The sequence below is a fragment of the Phocoena phocoena genome, chromosome 13 (assembly GCF_963924675.1).
Source record: "Phocoena phocoena chromosome 13, mPhoPho1.1, whole genome shotgun sequence".
Lineage (NCBI taxonomy): Eukaryota > Metazoa > Chordata > Mammalia > Artiodactyla > Phocoenidae > Phocoena > Phocoena phocoena.
Window position 1 is genome coordinate 57823940 of NC_089231.1, and position 18006 is coordinate 57841945.

The window sequence follows — 18006 nt, forward strand, 5'->3', positions numbered from 1 at the left end:
ATCAGTATTTTAACTTCCTGCAATGATAGCCTGAGCTGTGCGTAACTATAGAACTTGTAACCGAGTAGGTGAAAAAAAGCCATTCCGTTCCCAAGATGCTCAGCTCACACTCCACGGAAGAGGGCATCAGAATGGTACATTAATTACTGTTTGTCTACTGGTCTTGAAAATTAACTAATTGACTTTCAGTAAAGTCAAGCACAAACAATCTACCACATTATTAAAACATCACCTGCTAGCCTATGTAGGCCACGGATTCAAGATCATGAACTTAAAAGAAAAAATCAAATGGTCATCTCCAAGAGGATGACAGCAGAACATTAAGCCTGATGCTCTGTAAATTAATACTTAGAGGTAAACTAGAAATACTGTAGAAAATTACTGTTTATTTAATGTTTCATTCTCTTTGAAAGACACACTCCCAAATGTTCAATTCTACCCTATATTTAAAAGATAAAAATATGATGGAACTTGATTGAGTGAGGATGGTGCTGAGCACTTTGCGGGAAGAGAGCTAGAATCGCAGTAGCAGTATCATAGCAAAATATCTTAGATTTACCAGCTCAACTGCCTAATGTTTTATGTGTGGTAGAAGTATTAGTTCCAAGGCAAAACGAGGGAGTATTATGTTTGGAAACTTGTTTTATTAAAAAAGATTTTTTTCATGTTAATGCTATTTTCAGTACAGGTGTGATAGTACTCCATAAAGTATCGTGTACTTGATATAGTAAATTTAGGAATGTAACAGTCCATCTAGGTGCTGGCCCCCTCTGGTCTCCATTAGACGCCCTAGTAGCAAAATGTAAATTCCCTTTTCAAAAATAGAGAGGCCTTTGGGCAACTGGATGAGCAGAGTGGGGTGGGGCGAGGAAAGTGCTCTTTCCCGACAAACTCATGCTTTTGGCTTTTACTTCATTTAGTAATATCAGTTCTCAGAGAACTGAGATAGACCCTTCTATGCTCCGCAAAAGCATAGGAAGCAAAAAGCTTGTCGTTCACAAGCAGCTGTGGACAAAACCAGCGGCAGAGTACAGGTTAGGGAAATCAGGGATCCAAAAAAAAAAGTTGGAGTAAAGTGCACAGTTACTGTCAAAAATATATTATTTTGATCCTAAGAAAATTCAGAGAATTTTATCCATGAACTAGATTGCTGACCTTTTAATACATTTGGTTTTCACAGAACAATCACCATCGGACATATAAGACTAGTTTGCTTTTTTTAAAAAAAAAAATTGCTTGGAGTTATCTACAGGATTCTCGTGAACGCAATTCAAGGCTAACATTCTGCAGCTCTTTGGGTAGTGGACGATTTCCTCGGATAAATCCCCAAGGACAGAGGGAACTGTTAAGCTCACTGCTTCAAGCGGGCGTTTCTCCCATTTTCTCACTCTTTTCTCGCCTCCTCTTTCCCTAAATGCCAGTAGTTTCCAGTTCTCCGTCCTCGACCGCTGGGGCGTGAGATCGGGAAATCATGAAGAGTTTCTCCTCGTTTGTAAACTGCCTCTGCACCCGCTGGTGGGGCTCGCCCGCTGGGGGCTTCTGGCGAGGACCCTCCGGGGGACTCTGCTCCGCCCCCGGGGAGGTGGCGGCATCACCGTCTGGACTTTCACCAGCCACCGGGTCCCCCACCGACTCCAGGGAGGTGCCGGCCTCCCGCAGCGGGATGTAGCCCTTATTGCTGCACGACGGGTCATCCGACTGGGAGCTCGGCGAGTCCGGCCCGGCGGGGGGCGAGCGCTTCCGCCGCAGCGGGGGCTCGGGGGAGGCAGCTGGGGCCGGGACGCTCGAGTCCACGTCCGCGCTGCGCGAGGCGGGCGGGGCCTCGGGGGACGAGGGCGCCCGGTAGTCCGGGAGCCCGCTGGTGCTGCGGCGTCGCAGGGCCGCGTACCTGCCGGTCCTGGGCAGGCGGCCGCCCTGCCCCCTGGCGGCGCACGCGGCCGCCGCGCCCACCGGCTCCTCCGGCTCGCGGGGCGCCCACCGCGCGCCGCCCCGGGCGCCGCGGAGGTCGGTCAAGCTCAGGTCGAGCTCGCCCCGCGGGATCTCCCGGGAGCCGCGCTCCCCGGGCGGCCGCTGCCAGCCGCGGCTCGCGCCCGCTGCGTCCCCATCCCCGTCGCGGTCCCCCGGTAGGGGCAGCAGCGCGAAGGCGCTCAGCGAGGAGCCCACGAGGGAGCTGGCGGTGCTCTGGCGCCCCCAGCTCTCGGGGGGACTGCAGGGCGCCGGGCTGCTGCTGCTGCTGGCGGCCGCGGTGGCGGCGGCGGCCCGGCGACGGCCGGCCACGCCGGAGCGCTCACGGTAGATGCTGTACACGGCCTCCGCCAGGCTCTGGGGCTCCCGCGGGCGGCGCGGGGACGAGGCCAGGTCTCGGGGGGACGCGGCGCCCCGGGCCCCGCCCCCGCCCAGCGCCGCTGGGTGGGGCCACGCACCCCTGCCCAGCATCGTCGTCGCCCCGAAGGCGTCCCCGGCGCCGCCGCAGCCTCCGGGCTTCAGCTCCAGGCCCCGCGACTGCACGTAGCTGAGGAAGCCGTTGAGCGGCGCGGCCCCTGGGGGCGCCGAGGCGGGGGCGGAGGACGAGGAGGAGGCGGCGGCGGCTGCCGCAGTCGCGGCGGCTGCCAGGTCTTTGGCGCGGAGGCTGTGCACGTCGATGACGGTGGAGTAGAGGTCCCGCAGGTTGATGATCTTGGTCTTCTTGTCCCGGTTTTCATGGAGCACTGCGTTGGCGCAGATGAATAGAAAGATGCCGATGCCCATGATGAGGGGCCCAAAGACCTTGAGCTTGTCCGAGTGTAGGTAGCTGGAGAAGATGCGGAAGAAGAAGCCCACGGACGTAGGAGAGGACGAAGAGGGCGCGGAGGACCGTGCTGGAGGCGTACTCCTGGGCGCGCCCACGGAACTGGCGGTGACACCCTCCGGAGGCCCCGGGTGTTTCCTGGACCGGTTTCTGCTGCCACTGCTGCTGCTGTTGGTCATGGTGGGGACGCGGTGGCCGCTGCCTGCGGGCGGCAGCTGCTTACCCCCCTCCCTGTTGGTCCCGTTGGCCTTGGGCCAGTAGCCCACCACCGCCAAGGCTATGCCCACCATCAGCACCAGGATCCCGCAGAGGGCGATGAGCCCAGAGACGGAGCACAGCTTCAGCTTGCCTTTCACCACCACCACGTCGTTCTTGCGCCTCTTCTTGGCTTTCCGCCTGCGCTTGGGGACTTGGCTCGGGGGGCGGAGGGGATCCTGCTTTCTGGCGGAAATCCTCAGCAGGCCGCCGGTGGCGATCATGGCGAGCGGGTGCAGTGCGGGGCTAGCCCCTGGGGGCGGAGGCCTGTGCTGGGGCGGGGGCACCAGCTGCCCACTAGCTGCTCCGCCACCTCCTCCCACTGCAAAGCAGAGGAAGACAGTCAGAGGGTGTAGGCCTGGCTGCAGCAACATCCCACGGGCTGCCATGGTCTCGCTCCCGGGTCCCACCACGTGCGTGTCCCTCGTCCCAGGGCCATTACCCGCTAACGGGAGTGCCCTAGGTAGAGACCAGGGTGTGCGGGAAATGGATTAGGGAAGAGAAGCGCTGTTGCAATAATTGATCAGAGACGATAAAACACTTTGAGAGTCCACCTCCTTCTCCCCGCCCCCCACCCCCGCATCCTCCACTCACTCTGTAGGTACTATTCCAGCAGTGCTCATTTCAAACGCTCCTGCCTGACAGCCAACGGCGTTCTGACCATTAGTAAAATCTATCAATAAATGTGGGACTCGGCGATAGTGGGCGAGGGCTTTCCTGGCTTTCTCAAGGGAGCTGCCCCAGAGTTCCAAGTCTCTAACGGAGCACAGAGATCTGTCAGTGTGGGGCCCACAGTCCCGAAAACAGTCACAAAAGTTACTGATTTATAAAGACAAAAGGAAATCATTTCACTGGATGAGAATTAAAAGTCATATCCTGGCAGACGGACTATTTACCCGAGATAACTAATAAAGAGTTCATGGCTAGGAGAACAGTAGAGAACTATGTCAGTGCTCTGACCATGGATCCCTCCACCAACTGGTCTCCCAGCCATCACTGTTCTTACAGCTAGAGGCAAGCTGATCCCTCCACAGCCGCTTCCTCATTTCTCTTTTGCAACATCTGGACAGCTTCTTGGGGTGGAATATTTAGTTTTAGGTAACTGGTTATGTAACTGCGCTCTTCCTTCTGGCTTCCTCTCCTCCCTCAGAGGAACTCCCTTAAAGGTATCATGTGCTAGATCTCATCAGGGAATTTGAGAAGTCCCCCGGAATCTCCAAGAGAAAGATCTTTTTCTCATATGGGAAAATTCCAATCTAAAACCAAAACAAAACAAAAACTAAAAAACAAACTCTGCCATAATAGCTTTCCGACCCCTTATTACTGTGCCAACAGCACATTCTAAACAATCCAAATATTCAAATGAGGAGGCAGTTAACTAGGTACAGCAGTCTACATAATAACGATTTGTAGAATGACATTTCCCCAAGTGAGAGCTGTTTTCATCTTTTTCTTATGAGGTCATTTTTAGGAAAGGAGGGCAGCAACAGTCAATGGATTCTCCTATAGGAAGTTTAGTTGTTTATAATAAAGCTTGGGTAGGTAAATGCACAGATGCATCTCTGTGGATATCTGTCAGCTTCTAAAAATTTCAATCCTACTGGATCCCCAGAGTAACACATTTTCTGTTCCATTGGTTGTGTTCCCTTCTATAATAGAGATGTTAAAATTAAGGGCATTGTATGAAATTGAAAGGCTTAGATATCACTCACAAGCCTTTGGGAATTATATCCTTTATAAAATAATGTTTTAGAATAAATTACCCTTTGGAAATGTGGGATTACTTCGGTAGAATTTTGCTTTTAATTGGTGCCTGGGTGTAGAGCTTTGGCCCTTGATTCACCTCCATCATACCAGTTCAGGCAGGATCATTCCTCCACTGGTGGAAAATCAAATGGTAATCAACTATTTCTAATGTTTGCAAATCAGTATCTCCTCGAACTTGGTTGGTTTTCAGTAAGGAGGAATGCCAGGTGGGTTAGAGAGGGGTTAAACATGAGGTAGGTTACAGAGGGTTAGTAGAGAGACATCTATAAACCTTTTGAATTTTGTTTTTAAGGAGCTGCACCAGTAAGTACAGATTGAAAAAAAAAACCCAAAACCAGAGTAGCTTACTGTCCATCCCTTCCTCCCACCCCCAAATGAACACATTCATTACGTAGTTGTAACACAAAGACTGCTTAGACTCTAGCATCTTTAATGTAATAATCTGAAGACCTGTGATGATTTTGAGAAGGATTGAGGAAGCCAGACATTTTAGAAGCAAACCCAGACTCAGTTGGCAAGGTGGCTCTCCCAGAGGAGAGAAAGGCTAACATTTTGTTGGGCATTGATATGGGTGCTGGACGTCTTGGGAGAGGAAGGTCCACACCTGTATTTCACCTCAGCAAGGCAGCTTTGGCTCTGGGTGGAGTGTAAGGAAGACTGGAATGGGTTTCAACAAATCGCTTACAGAAGATCTTTAAAATTAGTTTAACAGCTAGTAATTAACTCCCTAGTTTATTATTCCTTCAGCTCTGCTGAAGCCTGAACTCCTTTATTATGTATTTCCATCTGACGGGAAATACTGATAAAGGTCAGATGGCACGGAAAACCCACCTTTGAGGTTTTCTTCATACAGAACGAAGGAAAACAAACTTATCATTCGAGCTTGGCTGCCCTAGCAATTTACTGCCTAGGGCTGGTCTTTGGGTGGTTAAGGAATGGAGGATGGGGAAGCAAAGGAGGGATGTCTAAAAATACGACCGCTTCCAAGAGAGACATTCAAGTTCCCGGCTCATGATGGATTAAGCCCCACTCGGTGTCTGAGGCTCAGAGCCCACAGGACTGGGAGCGCCCTGCCCTGCCCGGGACTCGACCCAGGTTTTCGACCCCCGGCCCCTCACTGGCAGGGCAGCGAGCCCCTTGCCCTTCTTATTAGGTCTGCTTATGTATGTTGGAGTCACATGAGTGCAGCAGCTGGGAGTCCGCCTCTGGAAAGAAAACAGGCAGGAGCGAAGTGAGGGCAATCCTGAACTCGCTTTTATCTGGGCAGCGCATGCCGTGTAGCCCGCCCAGGAAAATTACTCTCCCGAACACCCGCCCGGGGTACCCGGGCCCGGGCAGGAGGGCTGGGGAGGGGCCGCTCGGGGGCCGGGGACAGACAGGATTGCTCAAAATGGCAGCATTGTAAGCAAACAATATCGCTCACTTACCCGGGAAGACTGGGGCAGCTCGCAGCCAGAGAACGGGCGCTCGGGCTACACAAAGGAACCATGGAGAAACTTTTTCAGCCCGAGCCGACGGCGGAGCGCAGGGACAGCGCCTCGGGGCCTTCCATCCGAGCGCGGCTCAGCAGCGCAGCAGGGGCGAGCGCCCGCCCGGGGTGCGCAGCCCCCTACGGTGCCGGGGCGGGAGCCATTTCCAAGAGTTTCCAAGAAGTGTCAGGTCCTCCGCATCCTGCATCCTGCCTGGAGCCGCTCTCCCCGCCGCCGCCGCCGCCGCCGCCCCGGTCCCTCGCCGTGCCCTCCCGCGGCGCTCCCGGCCGGCCCGGCGCCTCTTTGTGTGGCTGCGGCGCGCCGGGCTCCGCCGGGTGGAGTTGAGCCCGCGGCGGCGGCGGCGGCGGCGGCGGCGGCGGCGGCTCGCTCGGCTCGGGGCGGCCGGACCCGCGGCTGTTGCTAAGAGACCGGAGCCATGACACAGGGAAATTGCTGCAGGATGGCAGTCGGTACCCGGCCCGACTCGGCAGCTCTGGGGCGCACCCGCCCCCCCGTCCCCCGCCTCCTCCCCGGCTCCCCGCCGCCGCCCCCCCGCCGGCCTCCCCCCGCTCCCACCACTTCTTCTCCCGCGGGCGCGCGTCCCCTCGGAAGAACCGCTTCCCCGAGGACTGGGAGGCGCGAGGGGAGGCGGAGGAGGGGGCCCGGGCCGGGGGCGCGCGCGAGGAGGGCAGAGCGCCGGGCGCCTCGGCCTCGGCCCTCCCATCCCCCGGGGTGCCCCGGGACCGCTGCCTGCCCTGGCTGGGAGCTTTGTTCTTTTTCTCCCAACTAACCTGTCTGAGCAGCGGGCCGGAGGGGGCCCAGAGAAAGGGCCGCCGCTCCGGGAGGGGCTCCCCATCAGCATCCGAGGGGCGCTCTCGGGGAGCACGGGGTAGCGCCCCCGTCTCCCTGCCGCCCTTCCTCCCCGCCTCCCCTCTCCTCTCCTCCTCTTTTGTTGCCTGTACTCTCGGACGCGACACAGCTTTTGCTGTTTCCCCCCTCCCACTTGGGAGTTGGCAGTGTGGACGTAGAGCGAACACAGTAAGTTGTCCCCCAGCGAACTCGGGCCCGGCCGAGCGGAGCCGACCCCGCCGAGCTGCGCGCCCCGCGGGGCTCGTGGCAACCGCGGTCCGCTGTCCTCGCGCTCCAGCCCAGCCGGGCTTTGTGGCCGGCCTCCCCGGGACCTCGGCCGCTCCCCCGGACGCGGGCAGCTGGGGCCCATCGGAGATTAGAATCGGCCCCGGGGCTCTCGCTGGGCAGCCCCTCCTGCTCCGACTCGCGCGGTCATCAGCAAGCATGGAAAGGAAAACTGTCATTCTCCAGGAATCAGGGTTAGAATCAAAGGGAAGGTGGGGGTAGGGAGGCCGTCCAAACTCCCTACGTCATTTTTAAAAAGCGAGAGGGAGAGAGAAATCCTGTTTCCTAGCTCGTCCCTGCCCTCTCAACTGTAAAGTAAAAATGACAGGGAAAAAAGAATTTCAAAGTGGAATTTCCCCGTGGAGAATTGAGAAGAAAGTAAGAAAGTTTTAAATTATCTGTTGAAATGGGGCAGCCGAGGTTCAAGAAGAAAGCAACACAAGAGCAGGTGCTGTCTGAACTTCAGGGTCCAGACAGAAATATTTGGCTGGGGGCGCTGTTGTATATTCTGAGTTTGGCTGGCTGTTTAAGGGTCCACGGATCCCACCCAGGAGGGCTTTGCCGCCCACAGTTCCAGTTACAAGATTGTTCCTCAAGGTGCACAGCATTCTCTTGTGTTTAAAGCTAGAGCTTGCACTCTGCAAAAAGAACAATAAGGATCAAACATTCACGGGCTTAAAGAGAGAAATGTGATGATATGGGGATGGAGATGGTGGGGAGACAGGAGGGGGTGGAGGAGAAATGTTTCCTCAGAGGAAACCTCCTGCACCTGCTTGTTTGGAAGGTGGCCTCTGTCCCCCTTTCCAAGCAAATAATGAAGCTGGATGATGATCAGGGTGTTCAGAGCCCACCACCTTTTACCTCTCTGTTCCTGCTCAGATTCAGAATGCTAGAAAACAAGCCATAACCAAGGGGAAGTTTTCAATCCCACATTGGAGTGTTTCCTTTTAGAGAAATCACTGCAAAGAAGAAATCACTTGGTCTAATAGTGATTTGAAAAGGTTTTTGGGTTTTTGTTTTTTTTTTTGGCTCTGAGCATCTAGACTTCTTGAATCCCAGTAATAAACTGGTGTTTTGCACAAAGATTGGATCTAAGATCTCATTACACAGCTGGCTGCCAGGGGCCACGGGGGACAACTCCATCCTCGTGGGCCTCTGTCTGCTGAGCTGTGTAAACAGGAATCATGCTGCAGAACTTCAATGCAGTCTGAGGTGGATTAAGCCGTTAATAGTTTCAAATTTCTACATAAATTATAGCCCTCATTTGCACAGTTAAAACTCATTTGAGGGATTTGAGGAGAAAAGAAAAGCATCCTCTTCTAGACAAACAGGCCTCGGGACATATTTTTCTTATGTCGGTGACTGCAATAAAATTTATGGTTTATTATTCAAAGGCTTCCTTCCAAACTAAGTTCTTTGGAACTTTGAACTGTTTCATTTCACCTGAGTGTTATCACCTTTAGTAATTTTGTTTTCAGCTCAGGGTATCAGAGGAAATCAGATCACATCTGTTTCCAGTGGAGTCCTTTATCACCTTTGTAATAATATATCAACATACATTCCCACGGGTTTCCAAGTTATGTAGTTATTTTGAAAGGAACAATGATGCTCTTGGCCCTTCTGGAGTTACTTTCTAATTACACTGGCCGTTCAGTTGGGATGATTTCCGAGATTGTGGGACACTCCCTTTCGCCCTGCTGGAAACTGAAGGGCCAAGGCTACCTAATCATAATAATTCACTGGTGTCTCAAGAACTCGGGGCTCAGCCCAACATTCAGAACATGTGGTAGCAGGACAGTAATGAAGGCCTTGGGAAAAAAGAAGAGGGAAAAGATGAGCTTAGTTTAGTTGTATTAAACTCTGACCTGAAATCTTTCATCTGCTCTTTCTTAAAAACAACCCTTATGTAATGTATTCTGTTTCATAAGTAATTCACAATCCATTTACTGACCCTGATCACTTCATCACCCCGGGCTGGCGGCTTGCTTGCCTGTACTCCTAGGGCCGCTCAGGGGAGACGCCATGGTGGCTGGCCTGCCGTAGGCCCACTCAGGCCCCCCTTGGTCTCCAGAAACGTGCAGTGGGAAAGGCTTTGCTTGTGTCAGCACTCAGTGATTCCTACCTCTCCCCACGCCCTGATCGCACAGATTGTTCAGGCTGCAGAAACAGAGGTAGTTTAGGGCCGTATATTCTGGAACCAGTTTGTATCCTCCACAAACTAACGATGTAATTTAATCAGATAAGTAAATGATGTAATCTCTGCCTCGGTTTCCTCATCTGTTACGGGGATCATGACACACACCTGATAGCATTACTGTGAGGATTAAACAAGGTTAGTTCATGTTCACTAACGCTTAGCGCGTGGTAAACACTCATTACATTTAGCCATCATCCTCGGTAGCCTGCACATCTTCTCCCAGCTTGTCACCCTCACTCTCCCATTGTGTTCACATTTGCCAGCATCTACATGGGAGGTCCCTGCACTTAATCACTCTGAAGTGGAGTTACAGGATCAGCTGTGGTGATTGCACGACACCTGCCCTTGTGGCCCACGTGGCGATGGCCCAGTGCCATTCAAGAAGCCCACTCTCCGGGGGAGTGGAAACATTTTCCCCATTGCTACCTGACTCATTTTGCAATTACAAGGGCCCTTTCATTTCAGTTTGCTGGAGAACCCAGATTTCAAACTCATGTCAGTCTAGAGGCAAATTAGGAGTTTGCAGAAACACAACCAAGAGGACAGTCTTCAGACTGGAGGTTGAGGACTTCACAGAAAGGACTCTAAAGCCTTTTTCTGGCATCTCTACAGCAGAAGAAGGAAACCACTATCTCGAGGTTGAACACGGGACACCAAATGTCTCACTACTCTTTTTTTTTTTGCGGTACGCGGGCCTCTCACTGTTGTGGCCTCTCCCGTTGAGGAGCACAGGCTCCGGATGTGCAGGCTCAGCGGCCATGGCTCACGGGCCCAGCCGCTCCGCGGCATGTGGGATCTTCCCGGACCGGGGCACGAACCCGTGTCCCCTGCATCGGCAGGCGGACTCTCAACCACTGTGCCACCAGGGAAGCCCTCCTCCTCTCTTCTTGTTCCCTCTTCATACCCCTGCTGATAAAAGACAATAGGACAAACAAAAACACGACCAAAGGAAACAATACACCAAACAGTAGATTTAGCAAATAACATCTCACATGGAACATACGCTCAAAAGCTATGTGTTGTTTAGCTGAAATTCAGATTTCAGCGGGCACAGTCTTTGTTCTTTATCCCCACCATTACATACCTTGGTAGCCTCACACTTTTTTCATGGCACACGCAAAGGACAAAAGAGCCTGCTAAAACAGAAAACAGGAAATGCAACAGTGGATTAAAGCCCCATTCGATTTCTTTTGGAACAGAATAGGCAAGAAGGAAATCACCCAGAAGAGCCTGGGTGGAGCAATAGAAGCCCAAGGATGGGAAAGCTTTGGTTTCTCACAGTTAGAGGTTACGTGGTTCGTGTTTCTAGCCCTTCCCCACGGACACTGCTGTGCTAGAAGGACTGGCGCTTGCCTCTGCCTTTATTCCCCGGAGTCCCACAAAGGAACCTCTGAGAGAAGCAACTCAGCATCACTCTCAAGAACTTCTATTTGCAAACTAAGGGTAAACTCATGTTGTGTCAAGGTCACGATCCAGCCTGTTTCTTGTGTTTCTGAAAGTTGTCGGTGTTCGAGCCCAAATGCTTACACACCACAAAGGGAAGGAAATGATGAAACGTCTAAAGAGGCTTCCGTAGAGCACATCGTACGGGGGCCTTTACCTCCGTTCCAGACAAATGGCATGTGGCAAAGACAGCCTTCGCGGCTGCCTTCAGCAGCATTCGTTCTTGATTTTGCAAATCACCAGGCTCTAGGGACTGACCAGTGGTTGTTTTCTCTAATAAGTAGGTTCATTTTTGTACATTCAGTTTCCCCCTATGGCCTGCATTTTCTGCCATTTTCCAGGTACACCGTCAAAGCTGGATTAATTGAGGTCTAAAGTGAGAAACCAGGGTGTGTTGGCAGGCCTGAAAGCTGATCAAAGCCGAGCTTGGAAAGGGCTTTGCAGACAGGGCTCCATCAATGGAACAGCCAAGAAGAAACCCACAGCTTGGGCTTCCCTGGTGGCGCAGTGGTTGAGAGTTGGCCTGCCGATGCAGGGGACACGGGTTCGTGCCCCGGTCCGGGAGGATCCCACATGCCACGGAGCGGCTGGGCCCGTGAGCCGTGGCCGCTGAGCCTGCGCGTCCGGAGCCTGTGCTCCTCAACGGGCGAGGCCACAGCAGTGAGAGGCCCACGTACCGCAAAAAAAAAAAAAAGAAACCCACAGCTAAATGTGCCCTATGTTCCCAAAACATATCCTGAATGTCCACACTGACACTGCTCCCGTTATTTCTTATAATCCACAAGCTCTACAGGTAGAAGACTTGTCCTACTGAGAACTAATAAAAACTCACATGTCCAAGCTCCTTTCAAAATTAATTGTGATGTGAGCTGCTGTGAGTACCCAGCAGGAAAGGAGAAGCACAGAGAAGGAACTCGTTTTCAAAAGTAAAGAAACATAAGATTCCAAGATTAGTGCTTGCGTGACAGGTCTCTGACTCATCCCACAAGCATTTTCTTAGGGCCTCTTGTGTGCCCAGCTCTTTGATTCTTGCGTTTATTCACTCAACAAATAACCTACTGTGTTATAGTTACCATTCTAGGCACCGGTGGGTAGAGTGGTGAACAGTGTAAACAAAGTCCCTCTCTGGGGTGGGGGGGAGGCAGGTAATAAACAAGTAAGTAAACAAGCGAGGAGATTTCAAACCTTGATGAGTGTTACGAAGAAATTAAAAGAGGGTGCTGTGACTGGTCAGAGGGTTCATCGAGAGAGAATAACTTCTATCGGTGTTCAGGGAGGGCCTCGCCAAGGAGTGGGGTTTGCACTGAGAACTGAAGGCTGGAAAGGAGCCGACCACGTGAGAGTATTCCTGGAGAAAGAAGAGATTAGGGGACATGGCCCTATTAGCCTATAATTTAGTTAGATTCATCAAAAAATAACCAGTGACCAATGCGAGGCAAGAGGGCAAAATCTCTAAGTGCTGGAGGACGTCAGAAGAAAATGATCACTGGGGAGAAAAAACCAGTTAAGGAATACCTCGTGGATAAGGATCCCACCCTTGACCTGGGGTAGATTTGGGCCAGTGGAGGGAAGGTGTAGAACTGGGCTTGTGAGCATAATGACCTGAACATCACCTTTCTGATGGGTGTAAGGGGCCCAGGGAGTAGGGGCCAAGCATGCCATCGACGGAGATGTTAAGATGCTTAGAACGGGAAGGAACCTTCAGATGCTCTAGTCTCTTGCTTCTCCTTGTGTGGTCCATGGACCAAAGGCAGCAGCATCACCTGGGAGCTCGTTAGAAACGCTGCATCTTGGGCTCCATCCCAAACCTGCTGAATCAGAATCTGTATTTTAGCAAGATGCCCAGATGATCTGTGTGCACGTTAGACTCTGAACCACTGCTCCAGCCCAGTCCTCTCATTTGAGGGATGAGGGGACGGAGTTCACCTCATCCCCATCTTTGTGTGCATCTGTGTGTGAGAGAAAGAGAATTTTGCTTTTAACTCTGTTTCAAGTAGTGCACCCGGAAGTACATAACATCTGTGGCCAAATATATGTTTCTTTTTCTTTAATACATTTATTTATTTTGGGCTGCCTTGGGTCTTTGTTGCTGTGCGGGGGCTTTCTCTAGCGGCGAGCGGGGGCTACTCTTCCTTGTGGTGCATGGGCTTCTCATTGCAGCTGTTGTTGCGGAGCACGGGCTCTAGGCGCATGGGCTCAGTAGTTGTGGCTCGCGGGCTCTAGAGCGCAGGCTCAGTAGTGGTGGCGCACGGCCTTAGTTGCTCCGCGGCATGTGGGATCTTCCCAGAGCAGGGCTCGAACCCGTGTCCCCTGCGTTGGCAGGCGGATTCTTAACCACTGCACCACCAGGGAAGTACCCAATGTATGTTTCTTACACAGGGCAGCAGCATGTTTTTTAGCTCAAATGGAAGAGGAAATTAAAACTTGGTGGCTTTCGCAGGTGTATGCGTCATTCTAGGAAACAGGTTTGGCGGAGGTGAGGCCTGAATCCAGCTTTCTGAAAGATCAGGTTTACTCTACTCTGGGATTACTCTTTGGATTCAGACCATTTACACTGAAGTAGCTCTGCCCCTTCTAGTTGGGTATGAGATGGGTGGTGAGATGCCTGAGTGTCTTATTGCCTGACCCCTCCCTCTCAAGGTGGTTGTGGGGAAGAAGTGAGATGGCCAAGAGCAGCGCGGAGAAGCGGGTGTGGGGAAGAGGCCCTCCGGGCCCCCATCATCACCGCCACCCCAAGAAGCACCCCTAAGTGAATATAGGGAAGTAAAAACTGAGTACTTGCTACGGAAATGCTCCTCCCGCCATCGTATCGTTAATCCTATTCTATATAGAATTTTTGGAGCTGCCACTGTAGGTGTTGCTTGGGGTACAGGTGTGGAGGCCTGTGCAGCCTTATTCAGGTGTTAGTGGTTGTGATGATGGTGGTGAATCCTTACAGGGGGCTCATCGTGCATTGGGTGCTGGAGATGCAGTGGAGGGCAGAAGCTCCCTATGAAGCTTGGGTCGGATCCAAAGACAGGGAAGCGTTCCCCAGGGTGCTTTGCGGTTCCCAGTGAGTCCCAGCCAGGCAGGGGGCAGTGACTGCCGCTCTCACCTCCTTATCTTCTAATCTTTGATACTCCTGCAGTCATTGTGGGTTTTTTTGTTTGTTTGTTTATAAATCCTGAAGTGTGCTTTTCCTTTGCCTTTGGTTACTAAGCTTCGCCAAGATGGTCACTTCCTCCATAGATGGGTCTGGAAATGGCTTTAATTGCACTTGTAAAGCTTGGGATCAATTTCTTCATTTTCTCTCTGATGGAAGTAAACGGCATTTTCATACATTTCTCTCCTATTTGTTGTCCCAGAAGGCAGGGTCCGGATCCCTTTCACTTCTGTGCTGTTCTCTAGTTTCCAGCTTAATTCCCTTCAAAGGAGCACATCTGTGGTGCCTGCCCCGCTACCCCTCCCTGAAAAAATAGTTACTGAACAACTACTTGTGTGGGAGCCAGATACTGTTCTAGTCCTATGTTTGGAACAGTACAAAATTATATATTTTTTGTGTATGTGACTATGGACTTGTGCAATTAGATTGATTGACTAGGGTGACTGAGGAGACCTTTATACCTGTCCAAGGACAGAGTATTGACAAATAAAAAGGAGCGTTTCCCCTTAAGTATCACTGTGAAAGGAGTCCTCGCCAGACTGTAACTTGAGTTCATATTGGAAACAGGTTATTGCTTCCTTTCCAAAACAAAGAGTGGGAAAAAGTTATGCATGTTATGTCTGGAGAAAAGCTGGTATTATAAAGCCTATATACTTTTATTCAAAAGGATTAAGATAAAATTAAAATGTATCTACACTTGGAAAATATGTCAGATATTTTGAGAGTATTGTGTTTTGAAGTAGGCCTGGGTTTCCTCAGCCTCACGCCCGGGGCCATTGCGACCATCATGTGAGTCCCATGCTTTGCTCCACTGTTCAGGAATCCAGGCGGTGCGCCTCACGTGACCTCACCCTGTTTTGGAATCCCCGCTGCTGACCTACTGAACATGTAACTACAGAATCTTAATGTTTGGGGCTTAAGACTGTTAGAAGCCAAACGACCACAAGGAGGAATTAATTTTACATTTGAAGGGGGTGCCACCCAATTCATTTTTTAGTACACACTCCTTTCAGATGACCCCATTGTAACAACTGTAATATATTTAAATCCTTTTAGAGTATAAATAGAGCAAAAGAGAAAACTGCCTGCCCCATACGACCATCACAAAGCACATAGATGTCTAATACATAAAACCAATAAATCAGCCCTGATAGAGTGTTTTTACCCAATGAAGAACTCTTATCAGAACCACAAAAAAAATTACATGATTAATGTGGGCTCGAAGTAATATTAATTTTTTTCTGAAGGGGAAAAGCACACACATTTTACCACACTAAATTTAGTTTCGAATTTCTTTAAAATCTTACTGAAAACAGTCTCAGCTGGCTTCTTTATCCTGAAGAAGACAGAAGTATCATGACATCAGAGAAGCATCACAAGTATTAATTTTCTAGCGAGAAAGAAGCCAACATGATTCCTTGACAGGAATCAGATTACACAGCTTTTTACAGAGCTGAAATATTGGTATGGTATACTGGAAAATGATATGCAGAAAAAGCAGAGATAATGCTTCAAAATATTTCTGGTTTTTATTATTCTCCAAAGCCACTTCCTCCCAGGATTAGGGTTTGGCAACACAAAGGTCTGTAGTGCTCTGAATACTTCCAGCAAATCATATAAGAGTTTAATATATTCAGCTCACTGAAGGGCAGCTGTGTCACAGATTGCCTTCCAATGCCTCCCAATTACTTATAACTTCTGGCTTTTGATGACATTAATATGAATGAAATGATAGAAAAATTATCCTTTCTGGAAATTTGATACCAGTCAGTGTTCCAGCTCTACTTTTTTTTGCCAAGGAATTGCTGTTTTTCCCATTTACAGAGATAAGTATGTTCTGATCAAGGCAGAGAATTCACAGAGCAAAGGAGGAGAATGAGAAAAAGTGGTCATTTGCAGCAGTCACTTCAAGAGCTTATACATCAGAACATATATTTAATGGCTTACTTTAGAAGTACTAGGACTCGGAGAATATCTGCAGCTTCCTTTTGTAAGCAGGAAAGGAATCTCCAGGAGTCTGCAAAGGCTGAGGGCACAGGTGAGGGAGTGTGGGCCGAGGAGGGTGGTGGTGCACAGAGTTGAGGATCTCCACTCAGAGGAAGTTACAGAGCTCCAGGGATTCCATCAGTGGGACCAGCTCTCGGGTTTTCTGTGCCTGTCTCTACTGGCACGTAGAGACATCAAAAAGTCAGCTAGCCTTTCTATCTCTGAGCAAGACAGGGTTCTAAACCATGTCGAAATGATAATTTTTGTACCCTTTTCCTGGGTGATCCTTAAATGTCCTATTTATTTAAAGGATGTGGAAAGTCAAACTAGATAATTTGATTCCCTCTTTGCCTTTGCAGCCATAAAAATCTCAAGGGCATAGTGCATAACCTCTTGGATACCATGCATATTAATGCAGTATTTAAATGACGCATAATGTTGAATAGTTGGTATTGAATGATGGGATTTGAAGAAAGTACTAGCTGGCTTTTAAAGATTCCTTACCGTCTTCTGGTCCCTCATATTCTCACTTAAAGCTGTGGAAACCAGGGATAGGTCATTTCTGGAATGTTTATTAGGCCACTGTGTTTCCCAGAAACACTGGTTTGTACAAAATGCAGTAAAATGACAACATCCCAAAGCAGAAGCTATTGGGTTTGGTTTTATCCTGCTCTGGACTTTGCCCTCACTTGGATTAGATTCTCAGACTTCTTCAGGAGGTGGGATGTTTGAAAATCTCAGAGCTCTTCTTGGACTATTTTCAGATAGCAAACAAAATGAATTCACATATGCTTTTCGATTGAATCAACAAACCATCTAACATTAGATTCGTACATAAGCATAGAGTAAGCATCAAATATTGAATACTTATGGAAGAAAACTTTAAAACTGTGAACCTTTGTCTGATAACATTTTTTTTCCTAAAAATTGGAAAAGAACACAATCATTTATTTGTACCACAGGACACTTTGACCTAGTTACAAACACAAGTATTCTCCAAGAGTATAATTTTAAAAACATGGGCTTAGCTATCATAATGGTTAGATAACTAAGAATGTTTGTCTTCAGCCATTTATTTTTGCTTTTGCCTCTTTGACCTTCAGGATCACCCTGCAAACACATACCTGTTTCTTCTCTCTCTGCTCTGGCCTCTTTCATCAACACTGCTTTTCAGGTTTCCCTAGCTCATTAACTACCTTGTTTCTCTGGACAGTACCCCAGAGGTATTCGGTGACACTTTTCCTCAGTTGAATCTGTTTCTTCCCCCGGCACATTTTCTTTATCCAAGCAAATCCTTTGCTATCATTTCTCTATCCTCGTGGGTGTCTATACACCTCCTTCGTTTGGTCTGTTAGTGAGGGTACTGTGTACTCCCTTCTCTTGGTCATTAGTGAACCCGCAGAAGGTTCAGGATCACCGGGGGAATCGCTCTTCCGGTTATTTGTATTCAAAACCTCCCTATCGTCAGAGGGACAAGCACCTAGGGGCCTGTATTATTTGAAGACAGAGAAAGGGTTTAACCCACCCTGAGTCCATCTTTGAAGAAACATTTCGTGAAATGTCTCTCTACGTAAATCAGGTACCAAGCTCACGTTGCATTCTAACAGCTGTCTCTATTTCCCTCTGCAGGATTGTATCAGGAGTGTTCACTCCATGGATTATCTAACACTTTTTCATCACAGGATCTCTGTATGAGGTGGATGATGGGGGACTAGCTGTTTGTAAAAATCTCTAGGAGGTTTTCCGGTGGTGGGGGGGGGTTTCTTCCTCCACCGCCCCACCCTTGTGGGATTCTCAGACAGACGGTGTTCAGTCTCCAGAGGGA

At 50.1% G+C, this 18006-nt stretch overlaps 1 protein-coding gene across 1 annotated transcript; it reads right to left on the bottom strand.

Annotated features, from left to right (window-relative positions):
• Window positions 1-1410: 1410 nt before the first annotated feature.
• TMEM200C (transmembrane protein 200C) lies at window positions 1411-3267 on the bottom strand. The gene has a single exon (XM_065890536.1). The coding sequence runs from the start codon at window positions 3265-3267 to the stop codon at window positions 1411-1413; it is 1857 nt and encodes a 618-aa protein (XP_065746608.1).
• Between the last annotated feature and the right edge of the window lie 14739 nt (window positions 3268-18006).